Source organism: Bactrocera neohumeralis, unplaced genomic scaffold, assembly GCF_024586455.1.
Source record: "Bactrocera neohumeralis isolate Rockhampton unplaced genomic scaffold, APGP_CSIRO_Bneo_wtdbg2-racon-allhic-juicebox.fasta_v2 ctg3666, whole genome shotgun sequence".
NCBI classification, from domain to species: domain Eukaryota; kingdom Metazoa; phylum Arthropoda; class Insecta; order Diptera; family Tephritidae; genus Bactrocera; species Bactrocera neohumeralis.
In genome coordinates, this window is record NW_026090904.1 from 10,830 (window position 1) to 28,055 (window position 17,226).

Sequence of the window (17,226 nt, forward strand, 5' to 3'; positions counted from 1 at the left end):
GGCAAAAAGTGCACAAGTAAGCAAACAGCCTCAACCTAAAATACAAAGAATTAATAACATTCGGGAAAACCATTTTTTAGTAAACTCTGATTTTCCCTTATACATATATTATAAAAACAGATATGAAAACCGGGCAAATCATTCGAATTTTAATAGATACGGGGGTAACCAGTTCATAAGTATGTACGAACTGGAATTTATAATAACAAAAACTTTAGTAATTAAGAAGAGGGTAAGAACCATTAATGGTTCGACCATCATAAAATATTTTCATAATATTAATCTACTGGGCGCACAAGAACGTTTTTATGAAATTGATAATATAATATAATAATATTATAATTGGAATTAATTTCTTAAATAAATTCGGGGCCACAATATATATTTTAAATCGGAAACTAATTTATGGAAATAATAAAATAGACAAATACAAAGTCTCAAAAGCCAGCCGAAGTTCTTACCGGCAAAATAAAACAAAAAAAAAAAAATGGTGAAAAACCAAATAATAATATAAAAATACAAAATTTAAACTACTTGGGACAAGAAAATCCCAAGACGCCAGTCGAAGATAATTGTTGCGTCAAGCGACAAGATATATATGTATATTTAAACCTGAAATTAAAAATAAGAAAAATGAATTATAAAAAATTATAAAATATTGAATTATTTAAATTATTGTATACTTACCTTAATTATGCATTCATACTACTAATCTACTACTTACCTTAATACTTACCATAATCTATTACAATATTGAACGAAAAGTTGAAGATGATTATATTTACCCCTTTTTTATACATATGAACATTACCACTAGTTTAAGCCGTTAGTTTAAGATTTAGGCTAAGCAACTAAATGAACTTAAATAAAGAAGCAATTGTAATTGAACGATCGAATCGAACGCACGCCTTTTTGTTACCGGAACAAATTTAGAAATCTTTCGCGACAGGTAATTGGAGTGAGTTAAATTGCGCATCCCTAACTATTACATTTTATCGTGTCTCAAAAACGCTTGAGAATTTTTCATGGCGCCCGAGCAGGGACTAATGCGTAATTAAAAAGTTAAAACTAAAATACATTCAAAAAATATAGAACAAGTGCATTAATCAATATTTAAAACCAATTACCTGCGCTATTAATATCTTTCGAATCTCGGTTTTCGGTGTTCGGCTTTCGGCGAAGTGAAAGTGGTGAACTAATATAAAAAAAAATATATAACACTCGTGTTATAGATTTCAACAAAATTTAAAAAAAGCTGAAAAAGCAAAATATATACAAACATAAAAGACAAAAAAGTTATACGTACGTACAAGTATGTACATACATATAAGTATAAAGTGAAGTGAGTGAAGTTTTATGTACGACGGCAAATCTTTAAAACAGAGATTGAAAATAAATAAAGGAAGAAGAAACGTGTGCAGTGTAGTTGCTGAAATGAAAAACATATAAATACATATTAACAAATTAAAGAGAGTGCAAGTGCATAGTGAAAAAGAAACAAGCAACAAAATACATAGAAATATATTGTGTGCATAAGGAAGCGGTGGCTGTGTTAACACACCAACAGTGAGTTACAAAAAATTTATACCAAAGCGTTTGAGCAGTTTCGTGACAAAATAATAATTATTAAAGTGCCGGTCTAACGTTAATGTAAAAAAAAAAAAAAACTGCTACAACCGTAATTGCCACTAAGTGTCCGTTGTGTCAAAAGTGCCGTGTCCAGTGCCGCAATAGAGGAAAACATAACGTAACGTTTTCATCTCCAGTACTGCTACATCTCCATCAACGTCTACATCACTACCAACATTGCCGCTGCGTCAACGCCATCATCTCCGCTGCTACGCTGCGTCAACGCTACCATCAACCGCTGCTGCCATCGTCGCCGCTGCCATCAACCCGTCGCTGCTGCCATCGTCGCTGCTATCATCAACCCGCTGCTGCCATCAACGCCGCTGCCGTCGTGGGAATGAGCTGCCGCTGCATTCTGTGCAAAAGGGAAGTGAGCGCCGGCAAACAGCCGACGCACCAGGTAACGAGTGCGGATTATTGAAAGTGGTGCAAACAAACGAAAATTGAAATAAACAACAAAGTGCACACGTTCAATTTTTGGCTCTCCCTTTTTTTCACTATATTGACATTCTTACATACATACATATTATATATAACAATACATACATATATTTATATTATACAATTGATATACATATTTGAACCCCACGTATGTTTACATCTAAATGTATAAATTTGAAGTGAATCAAAGGGATTTTGGGATTTCGCGGTAGCCCTTTATTTTGAAATAAAGGTGATAAAATTCTTAATTGCAAATTAAATTATTACATTTTTTCGCAATTTTTTTTTGATCCGCGTTTGTAATTATCGGTCGTTTTTTCGCAATTTTTGTCGATTTTCGTTCGGACATTTTCCGATTAAATTACTTTTTTGTGCTACTGCTCATTTTGCGCATTTATCGGTTTGGCTTTCGTATACTTGGGAATCGATATTATCTTTTTTTTTCTCGTTTTCGTAACCGATTCCAAATATATTTGTTGCCAGCCTTTATTGCTATTGGTTTGGCTTTCGTATATTTGGGAATCGACATTTATTTTTTCGTTTTTATTATCGATTCTTGATATATCTGTTGCCAACCGTTATAGTCTTTTTTCGGAAATTTAATTTAACCAACGCAAAATGAGCAAGCCAAAGCCAACTCTCGCAAACCTGTCTCCCAGTAAGGAGTTGACGGACTTAAAATCGTTAAGACGTCAAAGAACGGTTGCGAAAAGTAGTATTTTGCGCATTAAAACGGGCCTTCTCGAAAAGACTATGTCTTTAGATCCAATCGAATTGGAATGTCGTCTCGATATATTAAATTCACATAGTGAAAAATTAATGAAGTGCCAATCAAAGATTGAAGAAATTGATGAAGACGACATGGCCCGAGGGGAGTTAGAGGACATCATCGTTGAAACGAAGTCCATAATAAAGTCAATTTTAGCAAAAATAAAAATTCACTTGCCGAAACATCTTTTGTAGCTTCTCACAGCTCAAGACTCCCTAAAATGAATTTGCCGAAATTCAAGGGAGAATATTCAGAATTCAAAAATTTTATGAGTTTGTTCGAGAGCTTGGTTCATAATGATCCAAACATCCCAGACATAGAAAAATTTAACCATTTGGTAAATTGTCTATCTGGAGAGGCTTTGGGAACAGTTAAAGCGTTTCAGATGTCAGATGAAAATTACCCGAAAGCGTTGGCAAGTCTCAAAAAAGTTTATGATAATAAATGTTTGATATTCTTCAATACAATATCTAAACTGTTTGAGCTGCCAACCATCCCAAAGCCATCCGCTCCTTCATTGCGATCCATGATTGACGAAGTGTCAGCGGTGTATGACTCATTGCTATCGCTGGGCGATGAGAAACATATAACAAACGCTATTATTATACACATAGTGATGACAAAGGTCGACTCAGCTACCAGATCCAAATGGGAGGAACAGCTGGATTATGACAAGCTGCCACTGTGGAAAGAATGTGAAGCCACCCTAAATCGAAGATTCCAGCAGCTATCAGCGGAAGGAGCATCAAATTCAAGGACGAAGCCCATACCAACAAGCAGTGCGAGTCATGGGAAACAACAACATATGGACAGGACCAAATCGGCGCTAGTGGCAGCAAATACGAGGCAGCCTCTTTGTCAGCAGTGCAAATCTAAGGACCACTATTTGACTGCCTGCCCCACTTTCAAGGCGCTTCCGGTGCAGCAGAGGTTCGAGTTCGTGAAATCGGTGCCCTTATGCATAAATTGTTTGCGTAAGGGACACACTGTCTCTAAGTGCAGAGCGGATAGATGTCGGGTGTGCAATCGATCGCATCACACATTATTGCACCAGTATCCGGTTTCCTTCCCCGCTGCACCTCATCCGCAACCATCAACCACTCATGCCATGCATACAGCCAGTATGCCGGATCGGGTCATGTTGGCAACAGCAGTGATTCAGATAAGGACCAGTTGTGGAGAGTACCTCCCTGCGAGAGCGTTGCTGGACTCAGGCTCCCAGGTCAACTTCATGACAGAGGACTTGGCACAAAAGTTGCGGATTCGACGACAACAGAAAACATTAAACGTAATAGGGATCGGCAATTCCAATACGAAAGTGGGGGCAAAATTAAGCGCGTTTGTTAAGTCGCGGGTAAACAATTACCAATTTTCGGCGGAATTCTGGATAATGCGAAGTATTTCGGCAAATCATCCAGACCATAATATCAATATTAATGGCTGGAAAATTCCGCACAATATTGAATTGGCGGATCCAGAATTCCACAAATGTAAAAAAGTTGACATCTTATTGGGTGCAGAAATATTTTTCGATCTTCTAGCTGTCGGCCAAATTAAAAATGGTCCTAATCAACCAACATTACAGAAAACCCTTTTAGGGTGGGTTGTATCTGGCAAATACGTCAGCAATCTAAGTTCTCCTCCCAAATTACATAGCACATTATGCCAAGCTGAAGAAGACTTAACGTCAATCGATTCAGTAGTCCAAAAATTTTGGACTCTAGAAGAATTACCTTCAGAATCAAATGGCATTAAATTCACACCAGAGCAACAAGAGTGTGAAAATTTTTTCGTAAATACAACTCAAGTATTGCCTTCAGGACGGCTTCAAGTAAGAATGCCTTTTAAAGCTGACCGTAAGTTACTCGGTCACTCCTATGAAACCGCAGTTCGGCGGTTTCAGGCCCTGGAGAGAAGGACATTAAAAGATCCAGAACTTCGTAAAATGTATCTGGACTTTATGAATGAATATAGAGCATTGGGTCACATGAGCCCAACGAACAATAAGATCCCGAGTGAGCCACACTACTTCATTCCGCATCAATGCGTTTTAAGGCCCGAGAGCACAACAACCAAATTACGTGTTGTATTTGATGCCTCGAGTCGATCTTCAACTCAAATAGCGTTGAATGAACTTTTGATGGTAGGTCCAACCATCCAAGAAGAGTTATACTCAACTCTTCTTCGTTTTCGCTTACATAAGTATGCACTAACAGCGGACATTACTAAAATGTACCGTCAAATAATTATGCATGAAGAAGACAGAAATTGTCAGCTTATTGTGTGGAGAGAGCATCCTTCTGAGCAAATTCAAATTTTTCGTCTTAACACCGTAACATACGGCACTGCGCCTGCTCCATTTCTCGCAACACGGTGTTTGCAAATGCTCAGTGATGCCAATACAATGAAATATCCACTCGGTTCATTGGCCATCAAAAGAGACTTTTATGTTGATGATTTATTAACAGGGTCCGAAAATTTTGAGTCTCTAGATCTTTTGAGAAGTGAGGTAAATAAAATATTAAACTCGGCAGGATTCACCTTAACGAAGTGGTTTTCGAACCACCCTAAATTTTTCGACAGTGATTGCACTGAAAAGTCATTAAGCTTCAATGACAAAAGTTCCACTAAAACGTTAGGAATCCATTGGTTGCCGAAAGAGGATTTGTTTCGATTTGTTTTAGATGACAATTTTAATGATCTGCGAGCCACTAAACGAAACATATTGTCAGTTTCTGCTCGCCTTTTTGATCCTCTTGGATTACTAGCCCCACTAGTTACCAAAGCAAAAATCTTATTGCAAGAGCTTTGGATCCAAAAACTAGATTGGGATGAGTCGATTCCATTGCGCCTTGACACTAGCTGGCAGAACTTTAAAGCCAACCTAATGCAGCTCTCATCGATAAGCATTCCTCGTTACGTAAACGTTGAGTCGAGTGCCATCTGCCAAATACATGGCTTCTCCGACGCCTCAATAAGGGCGTACGGATGCTGCATATACATACGAAGCCAATCTGCTAGTGGTATTAAATGCATGCTGCTTACTGCAAAGTCTAGAGTGGCTCCGCTGAAGACCAAATCTCTTCCGCGTCTTGAGCTCTCGGCAGCACATCTTCTTTCGAAATTATGGTCAAGAGTAGCGCCTATGTTGAGTCGACATTTCGAAAATATTACATTTTGGACAGACTCTGAAATCGTTTTACATTGGATTAAAACACATCCATCTTCACTACAAACCTTCGTCGCAAACAGAGTGTCCGAAATCCAAGAGTTGACTGACAAAGTACATTGGCGACATGTGCCAACGAAACAAAATCCTGCGGATCAAGTGTCTCGGGGTTGTAACGTGGACGAATTGAATAATTCAATATGGTTTGGCGGTCCACAGTTCCTCCTAGAAGACCCTGCATTATGGCCAATTAATAACCACTTCCAGCTCTCACCAGAAGACGAAGCATTAGAGAAGAAGAAAAATACATTTACATTAATTTCGACTGCTGAGAAAAACTCAATATTGGACCTTATTGAAAAATTCTCTTCTCATAAAAAATTGCTTCGTGTGGTCGCATATATATTACGATGGATCAGGCGACCACCAAAATCCTCCAGAGGCCAAGATCTGACTTCAGAAGAGCTAAACTTGAGTTTTCTAAAAATTGCACAGGTGGTCCAACATTCAGAATTTTCGGATGTTATTCAAAAATTGCATAAAGGTACCACCCTACCCGCAAACTTGCAAAAACTCAACCCGTTTTTGCATGAATACTCGGATAAGACGCTGTCGTTCAAATTAATCCGAGTAGGAGGTCGCTTATTAAATGCACCTCTCCCATACGATGCCAAATTTCCGCTTTTATTAAATAAAAGTTCGCACTTCGTTATAACGTATTTACGGTTCCTGCACATTCGAAATCACCACGCTGGGGCTAAAGCGTTGGTTGCGCTTCTTCGAGAACGCATATGGCTAATTAATGCCCGAGAAGCTTGCAGTAGAACCGTAAGAAACTGTATACATTGTTTTCATTACAAGCCGAAGTTGCAAAACCAAATAATGGGAAATTTGCCAGTCGAAAGACTTCGAGCACTACGGCCCTTTCTTATATGTGGCGTAGATTTTTGTGGTCCGATATACACAACGTTAAAAATACGCGGTCGACCACCCGTAAAAACATATATTGCAGTTTTCGTTTGCTTTACTTCAAAAGCAGTACATTTAGAATTAGTTTCGGACCTATCTTCTAATTCATTTATTTTCGCCCTAAAAAGGTTCATTGGACGCCGAGGAATCCCGACGAAGATATTCAGCGACAACGCCACCAATTTCGTCGGCGCCGATCGCAAGCTGCGCGAATTGAAGGAGGCGTTTCTGGCAATGGGTCCAGAACTGAAGAGATTCGCAGCAGACGAAGGGTGCAGCTTCATCTTTATACCACCGCGGGCGCCGCACTTCGGCGGATTATGGGAAGCCGCGGTGAAGTCCGCCAAACACCACATCGTTCGGGTAACCGGCAGCGCGCTACTCACAGCAGAGGAGTTAGCAACAGTGTTGGCCGAAGTGGAGGCCATCCTCAACTCTCGCCCCCTAGTACCTCTGAGCCAAGATCCCAACGACGGCGAGGCGTTAACACCAGCGCATCTATTAATAGGATGCTCCCTGCGGGCATTACCCCAGAGAAGGTGCCAGTGGACCCAGTTCGTTGTTGCGAGAGATGGCAACTTGTTTGCTGTCTCAAGCAACAGTTCTGGCGACAGTGGTCCAAAGTATACCTGACGGGCCTTCAGGAGCGCAACAAGTGGCTGCACCCCAAACGCAATATGCAGCTCAACGACCTCGTTCTCGTCCACGAGGACAACGTGCCGCCGCAGCAGTGGGTACTAGGGCGCGTCGTCGCAACCGTCGAAGGGCAAGACGGCAAGGTGCGAGTCGCAGAAGTAGCAACCAAGACGGGCACGATTAAGCGCCCCATCCACAAACTGGCTGTCCTTCCACTGGATATTGAAGGAATCTGATCCTGTCAAGGTGGCCGGTGTTGCGTCAAGCGACAAGATATACATATATGTATATTTAAACCTGAAATTAAAAATAAGAAAAATGAATTATAAAAAATTATAAAATATTGAATTATTTAAATTATTGTATACTTACCTTAATTATGCATTCATACTACTAATCTACTACTTACCTTAATACTTACCATAATCTATTACAATATTGAACGAAAAGTTGAAGATAATTATGTTTACCCCTTTTTTATACATATGAACATTACCACTAGTTTAAGCCGTTAGTTTAAGATTTAGGCTAAGCTTAACTATACAATTTAATACATGTGTGTGCGTGAGTCTTTAATGTTAACTGATCTGTAACTTTATGACTTCTCTTTACCCATGCATTTTTATTATTATGTACACTCGCCAGAAAAATTATCCGTACACCTCGATATGAAAACAATAACCAGAGAAATTTGTGATCAAATAACTCATTAGGGGTATTCTCTTGCTCTTGCAAAACCCTTGCACGGTGCAAGAACTGCATATATTTCCTCTGGTGCACCGGCACAACAACAAATACACGCAGAAAATTATTTGCAATGGCTGTAAAATATGTGAGACCAAAACCCAATGTCATAAAAATATTTGCAACCCTGTTTTAGCTGTCATTATATGATACTACGCAAAAAAGTTTTATATAATAAAGATGCAACCCTGTTTTAGCTGTCATTTTAATACATAAACAAATACTACGTCGATCAAATTGTTAATATTTTTGCAATTTTCTCAAGGAATTAAATTATGTATGAAAATTATATACAAAAGTTTTATTTTATTTCTTCTACACTTTCATACGTTTTTTTCAGCCATTCACATTAAAAGCAAATTCCCATTTAAACGGAAAAAGTATGAATTGTAAAATTTGTTACAGTTTTTTTTTTTGAAAATGTATGCATTTCCGAAGTGAAGGAAAGAAACGTGCCAACAATTAACACAAGTTTTAGCCATGTACTTAATAGTCATTCGCAACAAATTTAACGGCATGAGAAGCGGCAAACTTTTTTTTAATTAGCCATTCATATATCACTAGATGATCCAAAGCACACGGCACACAATGCTCTATAACATAAAAAACCAATTGCAATAGCTCGCAAATCTCCAACCTTAATCCCATCCAGCATTTGTGGGATTTATTATTTCGCAGAATTGTATATTTCGAAGTATTAAAAATTTTGCAAAATCTGCAAATTGACCGAATCTTCAATGGTCACAAGCGATATACATATTTTTGCAATCTGCAATCTTGCAAGAGCAAGTGAATACCCTTATTATGTATGAAAATTATATACAAAAGTTTTATTTAGTATTTCTCCTACACTTTCGTACGTTTTTTTTAGACATACACATTAAAAGCAAATTCCCAGAACAAAAACAAAAAAACTCACTTAAATTAAACGGAAAAAGTATCCGTATACGTACACATCATAACGGGGTATTCACCTTGTAATATGGTGACAAATACATTCACTTAAGCGCTTAAATTGTAGTGTATAATTGATCTCACTTTGAACAGTTCACTTTAAAGTTATTAGAATTTTTTCTTTGTGCTAAAATTCGCGATGGCCCCTAAAATTAAAGAAATTAGCGCTGGCGAAAGAAAAATTATTCTTAAACTCAGAAAAGAGGGCAAATCTTTCAGGGAAATAGGTAAAATAATAGGAAGACCTCATTCTTCTGTGCGTATGTCGTGCAAACATTCAAAAAAACTAACTCGATTGTGTCACAACCACGTTCTGGTCGTCCAAGTATATTGACCGTTCGAGAAAAACGAACAATATTACAGTCAGTCAGAGCAAATCCTCCCCTTACTGCCTCGCAAATTTGTGAAAATATTAAAAACTCGTTTGACAAGGATCTCCATGAAAATAGTATACGAAAATTTTTGAAGATAGATGGGTATCACGCACGTGTAGCATGTAGGAAGCCCTTTATTTCCGAAGTGAACGGAAAGAAACGTTTGGGTTTTGCCAACAAAGACATTAACAAGCCTCGAGAGTTTTAGGAACGTGTCTTATTCAGCGACGAAAGCAAGTTTTGTACTTTTGGCATCAAAGGAAAAAAGTTGGTGTGGCGTAAGAAGTGGTACTGCACTTGATAAAGAAAATCTTTTACCCACCGTCAAACATGGTGGAGGAGGCGTGATGGTCTGGGGGTGTATGGCGGCATGAGAAGCAGGCAAACTTTTTTTTATAGATTCAATAATGGATCAATTGGGCTATTTAAGCATTATGGAAAGTAATTTCAAGGATAGTGCTCAGCAGTTTGTGCTTGGTGATGATTTTTGGTTTCAACAGGATAATGATCCAAAGCACACGGCACACAATGTAAAGCTTTGGTTGCTCTATAACATAAAAAACCAATTGCGCTCGCCACCTCAATCTCCAGACCTTAATCCCATCCAGCATTTGTGGGATTTACTGGAGCGCAGAATCCGCCAACACACCATAACCTCCAAAGAAGTGCTTAAAAATGTGATCATGGACGAATGGGCCAAAATTACAAATCATGACACATCCAAACTGGTTCATTCAATGCCGCAACGACTTGCCAAGGTCCTAAACTCTAAGAGCTATCCCACCAGTTACTAGGATATTGAATTTTCACAAAATAATTTAATTATATGTACTTAATTTCAAATTGTACGAATACTTTTTCTGTTTCATTATGTGAGATTTTTTTGTTTTTGTTTTGAAAAAATTTGTTTAAAGTGTAGGTCAAAAAAAATTTATGGAAAGTGTGGTGAAAATACTAAATAAAACTTTTGTATATTATTTTTATACATAATTAGTTAATTATTAAATTATTTTGATCACAAATTACTCAGTTTATTGTTTTCATATCGAGGTGTACGGATAATTTTTCTGGCGAGTGTATGTATATCTTATATATAAAAATGAATCGCACAATGTGTTGCTAAGCGCATAACTCAACAACGCCTGGACCAATTTTGCCAATTCTTTTTTTAAAATGTTCGTTGAGGTTCAAGGATGGTTTTTACGGCAAGAAACATTCGAATAATTGCCGGAAAACCCCCAAAAACAGCCCTTTTCGTTTCCTCATACAAACGAATGAATGTTTGTTTGTAAGTAACGCTAAGAGAACGGCTGAACCAATCTTGATGAAATTTTCTGAGGTTGTTCGTTGTGGATTGGGGAAGGTTTAGAAATAAAAATACCTTATACTTTTCATGAGGAAAAGTCGGAAAATCGGATAATTCCAAAAAGTAACTTTCTTCCATATAAATTTTTTTCAATTTTTGTTTGTTTTTTTTTCAATATTTTGATTTGTAAATTATTTAAATCGTTCAATTTCTGTCACTTGCTTATGTATTCCGGCTATTCAAAAGAAAAATTATTGAAAATTATTCAGTGAAAACTTTACGTGTGTTTCACACAAAGTGATCAATTGCGAAGAGGTCGCCCTAATATCGGTCGGCGTTCCTTTTGCCATCAACGTATGGCAGCCGAAGGCAAGGCAAGGCAAGAAGTACTCCCTTGATGCGGTGACATACATACATACGTGCGGAATTATAGATCGCGGTCAATCACCAAGCGATCGTCACGATATCACAGCACGACTTTTCAAACAACAGTTATTATATTTCATGTACTTTATCTTGAAGCAACGTATATGTAGTGCTGTTAGATGCTAGATGTACTCTGTTGAGTGCCAAAAGGAGGTTTGCCGCACGCACACATTCTTCTTTGGATGGTGGATGTTGGTTACACCAGATCAAATTGATGAAATCATTTCTGCTGAAATTCCCGATGCAGAGAAAGATCCAGTATTATACAAAGTGATGAAAACCAATATGGTTCATGGGCCTTGCGGTCACCACAATCCCACTTCGGTTTGTATGTCTGACAATAAATGCACGAAACACTATCCACGTGCTTTTCTTTCGAAACACAAACTAGAAATGATAGATATCCACTCTATCGGCGTCGCTCACCAGACGACAATGGCAGAACATTCAGCATTTAATTAAGAAGAGTGAATATCGAAGTTGACAAAACATGGATCGTACCATATTCGCCATTATTGCCTAATTCACATTCAAAACTCATATCAATATTGAGTATTGCAGTTTGGTGTAATCGATGAAATACGTTTGTAAGTACGCCACCAAAGGAAGCAACATGGCGGTTATTGGTCTTGAACGATACGGTCGATACGTGAACTGCAATAAAGCGCTTTGTGGGATATTTACTTTTGCAATTCATGAACGTTTTCCGACTGTTGTGCGTCCCGCAGCTAACTTGGAGAATGTGAATGTGCTAACTTGAATATGTATGGCCAAATAGTGTTTTTCAACCCAGAGAATACACTACAGCCAGTGGAAACACCGCCAGCAACAAAATTAACATTTAGGAGTTTTTTCTCAACTTTCGTCAGTGATCCCTTTGCGAGAACATTGCTCTATTCGGAAATACCTTGACATACATGGAAATACATGGAATGCATCGTCGAAGAAATAGTTGCGTAGAAAGCAATGCCAACCAGTAGATGGACATCCAGGTGCGTTATCAACTAATGTATTAGGACGAATTTACACAATCCATCCGAAAAACGACGATTGTTTCTACCATCGGTTGCTATTGATTAGTGTACGCGGTTAAACTTAATTTGATCATTGCTTACTGTGAATGGTACGGTGCGTGCAAGTTCTGGAGAAGTAAGCCAGAAATTACAATTGCTGGAACATGTTAATCACTGGAATGAAAATGAAGTTAGCACACTTTTCGTGATAGACATTTCGACATATCAGCCTTCAAATCCGCGCCAATTATGGGATACGAACAAAAATTGGAAATGGTACAATTACGGATGATACTTCCGGTGGTTTGATATCCACTTTATCTTCTCTTTATCAATTCACGAAAGATGAACTCATCACGAATGTTCGGACATTGGCCAAATTATCGTAACTACGATTCCTTAAGTGCACGCGCAATGTTAGCTGCCAAAAATACCGATGTTGTTGACTTAAACTGGAAGATTCAAAGTCAAATTCCGGGAGAATTGCGCTCATACAAATCGATCGATCGCGGAATTTCTAAATTCTTTGGACAGGCTTGGTATGCCACCGCATCATTTGCGTCTCAAAGTTGGATCTGTCGTTATTATAATTTTCACGCAGGACAACGGCTGCGGGGTTAGCTAGCATGTTAATATATAAATAGTTATTTATATTTGTTGAATTTCGGCTTTGCTGATAAGTAAGCTGTTCAATGATATTTGAACAAAGGTAATGAAGTTAAAAATATTAACATCCCACTGCTTAGGGATGATGTTATCAAAATAATAAAAAAAAACCATGAAAACATAGGCATGAGTTTACCATTTAGAACAGATATCAAAGCAGAAATAAAAACGTAAGATGAAAAACCTATATGGTCAAAACAATATCCATATTCATTATCCGAAAATAATTTTGTCACTCAGGAAATCCAAAGTTTATTGGAAAAAGGAATTATAAGGCAAAGCAGAAGCCCATATAATTCTCCTGTTTGGGTTGTTCCGAAAAAAGGTATAAATGCGGACGGTAGTCCAAAACTAAGAAAGGTCATCGATAATAACGGATAGATATCCAATGCCTAATCCACACGTAAAACTCTTTAATTTGGGAGAATCTAAATATTTCTCTACAATAGACCTTGAGTCTGGGTTTCATCAAATATTGATGGAAAAAAATGATATTGAAAAAACTGCATTTTCCGTGAATAATGGAAAATATGAATATTTAATAAAGTGCTCCAAGTATATTCAAAGAGCAATAAACAATTTTCTACACGAATGTATCGGAAAAGTTTGTCACGTCTATATTGACGATATTATAGTATACTCAAACCATTAAAAGAACATACACTCGCCAGAAAAATTATCCGTACACCTCGATTTGAAAACAATAAACTGAGAAATTTGTGATCAAATAACTCTTTGTATAAAAATAATATACAAAAGTTTTAAAGTTTTATTTAGTATTTTCACTACACTTTCCATAAGTTTTTTTTTAGAAAAAGTATTCGTACAATTTGAAATTAAGAACATAAAGGTAAATTATTTTGTGAAAATTCAATATCCTAGTAACTGGTGGAATAGCCCTTACGTTTTAGGACCTCGGCAAGTCGTTGTGGCATTGAATGAACCAGTTTGAATGTGTCATGATTTGTAATTTTGGCCCATTCGTCCATGATTACATTTTGAAACACTTCTTTGGAGGTTATGGTGTGTTGCCTGTCGTAAGAGGCGACTAAAAGCCACATGCACTGTGTCTGACATTAAAGATCTTGTTTAATCTGTCAGCATGGTCTAAATCAGAATAGTGCTATAATATTCAGCTGGAAGTCAAATTCTAAGCTTCATATTATAAACATAATATAAAGTGGCATTTGCCACAGCGACAAATGCAACCAGTCATTGAGTTTATGGCGACTCAACTGGTAGTAGCAAAAGCTACAAAAGTCAGACCAAAGACTTAAACCTGGTACCACGGGGAGCAGTTAGACCTTGGAGGTAACTCCAATCTGCTCATTGGGTTTGGCCCTTTGTGGAGATTCGTGGTGGCTGTGGTTTAAACCTAAATGCAGGTAGGACAGTTTGTCCAATGTGAAGTCGCACTGCCGCCGTCTGGCGGACCCAAAGTACGGCAGAGGTTTTAGATGGGCCTCGAACCCGACCAAGGCGGCTAAGGGTGTCCCTATCCATCCGAACCAATTGGAACCAAGGTATAAGCGCAAAATGCGTTTATGCCTTGGGGCGCTGATTAACGCATTGTATTGATCTACGTGCTTCTAACAATAGAAAGCATCGTGAGGTATGCTGTCGACAGTAGGTACTCACGTAAAACACACGGATTCTCTGTCCCTATCTACTCATTCTATTGCTGTGATTCATAGAGTGAACACGTGTACTCGAATTGTTCTGTGAAAATAATTCGAAAATAATTGAAAATATTGGATTTTTTAGTGATAGAATTTCGTGCTGGGAATTGCAGGTAAGTACGTTTGTTTGTGGTTATTTTGAGCTGGGGGTTATTCATTTTCAATAAGCATAGGCCGTGGTAGCATAATTTTTCGTTTTTCAGTCATTTCAGAATTAATTTTTAATAACTTTTTCTGTTTTCGAGTCGTAGGCGTTGTGAAAAAACAAATGAAAACTTGTTTGTGTGTGTGAACACTCGTTTGTTCATACACAATTTTTCACATTTGCTTGAGTAGGTTTTTGTTCTCGTCAAGGTAGTTTCGTTTGGGTGTGTGAGCTTGCACAAAATTTTGAGGCAAGTGTTTTTACTTGAGTAGGGGATTTTTTGTGTTAGGTGTTTTTTGTAGCAAGTTGTTTTTTTTTTTTTGGTTTTTGAATTCGTTAGGCGGGTAGAGCAGGTAGTTTTTTTTTATTGAGTGTGGGTGCAAAGTGGGTTTTGCAACAGGTAGTTTTTGCGGTTGGGTGGACTGCCATACGGTTGTAGGTGCTGAGCTGTCACACAGTTTCAGTGCTGTACCGTAACGTTCAGTTGCCCGTGTTACGAGGGGGACTTGGGCAGTTTTTGCATAATAGGTGGCGGTGCCTGTCCTTGTGCGGGAAGTGCTAGCTAACAAGTCGCAGTTTGGTCGTAGTGGTCAGCTTTTAAGCCCACGGTGTACTTGGTGCATTTTCCACATCGGTCGACTCGGGGGTGGTACGGGGACAAAGTTCCGCCCGGCACCCGTTTTGAGTGGCTTTTCCGAGCTTTTACTTGGGTTGTGGCGTTTCTTCGCCTTAGTCGACCGCTCGGGTGGCGACTGCTACTAAGCATTCTTGCGTGCTTGATAGCTTTTTCTGTGTGTTCAGTCACACGCGCCTGGCGAGCAGCTGTTCCAAGTTTTTGCCTGTACTCGTGGTACTGCGTTAGTGGTTTTTGTTTGCCGGCGGATCAGCCTACTTGGTAGGTAAGTTCCTAAGGTGGGGATGCCACAGCCAGCCATGTTGTGGCTGCAAAAAGACTTAATGGGGAGTTAAGTGAGTTGGTTTTTGGTGCCAAGCACTTTGAGAAGGAGGTTGCGAAGGGTGTCAATGCACCACATAGCCGCAATTATAGACCAGCTGAACATCTTATGATGTCAACTGTCTGCCCGATTTACTGTGGCTGTGGGTGTAGTATTGCCTTACTTCAGGAGCCCTACGCCACTAATGGTGTGGTTAGGGGTCTTCCTGGAGGTTTCAGGCTCTTTTCGGACCTTGGGGTTAATGCTGTGATAGTTGTGAATAATCCAAGCTATGATTGTGTAGTTTTGGATTCTTCACAGCTGGGTGTTTGTGTAGTTATAGAGGGGGTGTTCGATAGAATGGTTGTGGCTAGTTTGTACTGCAAATTTAGCGAGCCTCTAGACCACTACCTGGGATACATGGATATGCTTCTACTTCTTGCAGTGGTAGTCCATTTATCTTGGGGTTGGATGCGAATGCCTCGTCCTCGATGTGGTTCAGTAAGGTATCTCGGCATTCTGGATATCGAGGCCACATTCGAGGTGAGGCGTTAAGTGAATGGGTGGTGGCTAATAGCCTCCACGTTGTGAATGAGCCCAGTGAGTGGTATACTTTCGGTGGGCCTAGGAGTGTGAGTGATATTGGCATGACGTTTATGAATGAGGCAGCAAGTAGGGGCTTTAATGTTAGGTGGGCGGTAAAGGGAGGGTGGGGATCGAGTGATCATAATTTGATTCAAATTATGGTTGCCCCTCGATCCCCTCCCCCGCCTTATGAGAGTCCATTGCGGCGATGGCGTACCACTGGTACTGACTGGAACCAATATGGACTCTCGGTTAGGGATGCGGTGTTGGAAATACCGCTTATAGTTTTTGAGGAGTTGGGGGTGGACGATCAAATTGCTCGTCTCTGTGAGGTATTTTGCGGGGTTAACGATAGGGTTTTTGGTAGATATGAGTGTTGTAGGGTTAGCAAAATTAAATGGTGGACGCGTGAGCTAACCTTGAAGAGGAGGACTGTCAGGCGATTGAGGCGAAAGTTTCAACGCGCCCAACAGTTCAATTCTGATAGGTTGTCCCAGCTTAGGTAAGAATTTAGTTGTGCGGATAAGGAGTATAAGGAAATGTTAGTCAAAATTAAGGAGGATAAGTGGAGAAGTTTTGTTCGGGAAAATAGGAACGACCCCTGGGGTCAGGTCTATAGTATCTGTCGGGGTCGTAGAAGTCCGGATATCACCTATCTTCGCGTCGGTGACACTCTGTTATCGTCGTGGAGAGAGTGTGCGGGGGTTCTGTTAGGTGCGTTCTTTCTCATGTCGGAGGGGCAGGTACCTCAAGCACAGGAGGTACCTGTCCCTCCATTAGATGATG

General features: G+C 39.1%; 1 protein-coding gene across 1 annotated transcript; it reads left to right on the forward strand.

Moving 5' to 3' along the window:
* The first annotated feature begins 1,026 nt into the window (after positions 1-1,026).
* Positions 1,027-7,885, forward strand: LOC126767040 (uncharacterized). The gene is made up of 2 exons (XM_050484657.1): positions 1,027-2,029; positions 7,106-7,885. The coding sequence occupies exons 1-2, from the start codon at positions 1,967-1,969 to the stop codon at positions 7,847-7,849; spliced, it is 807 nt and encodes a 268-aa protein (XP_050340614.1). The 5' UTR covers positions 1,027-1,966; the 3' UTR covers positions 7,850-7,885.
* The last annotated feature ends 9,341 nt before the right edge of the window (positions 7,886-17,226 follow it).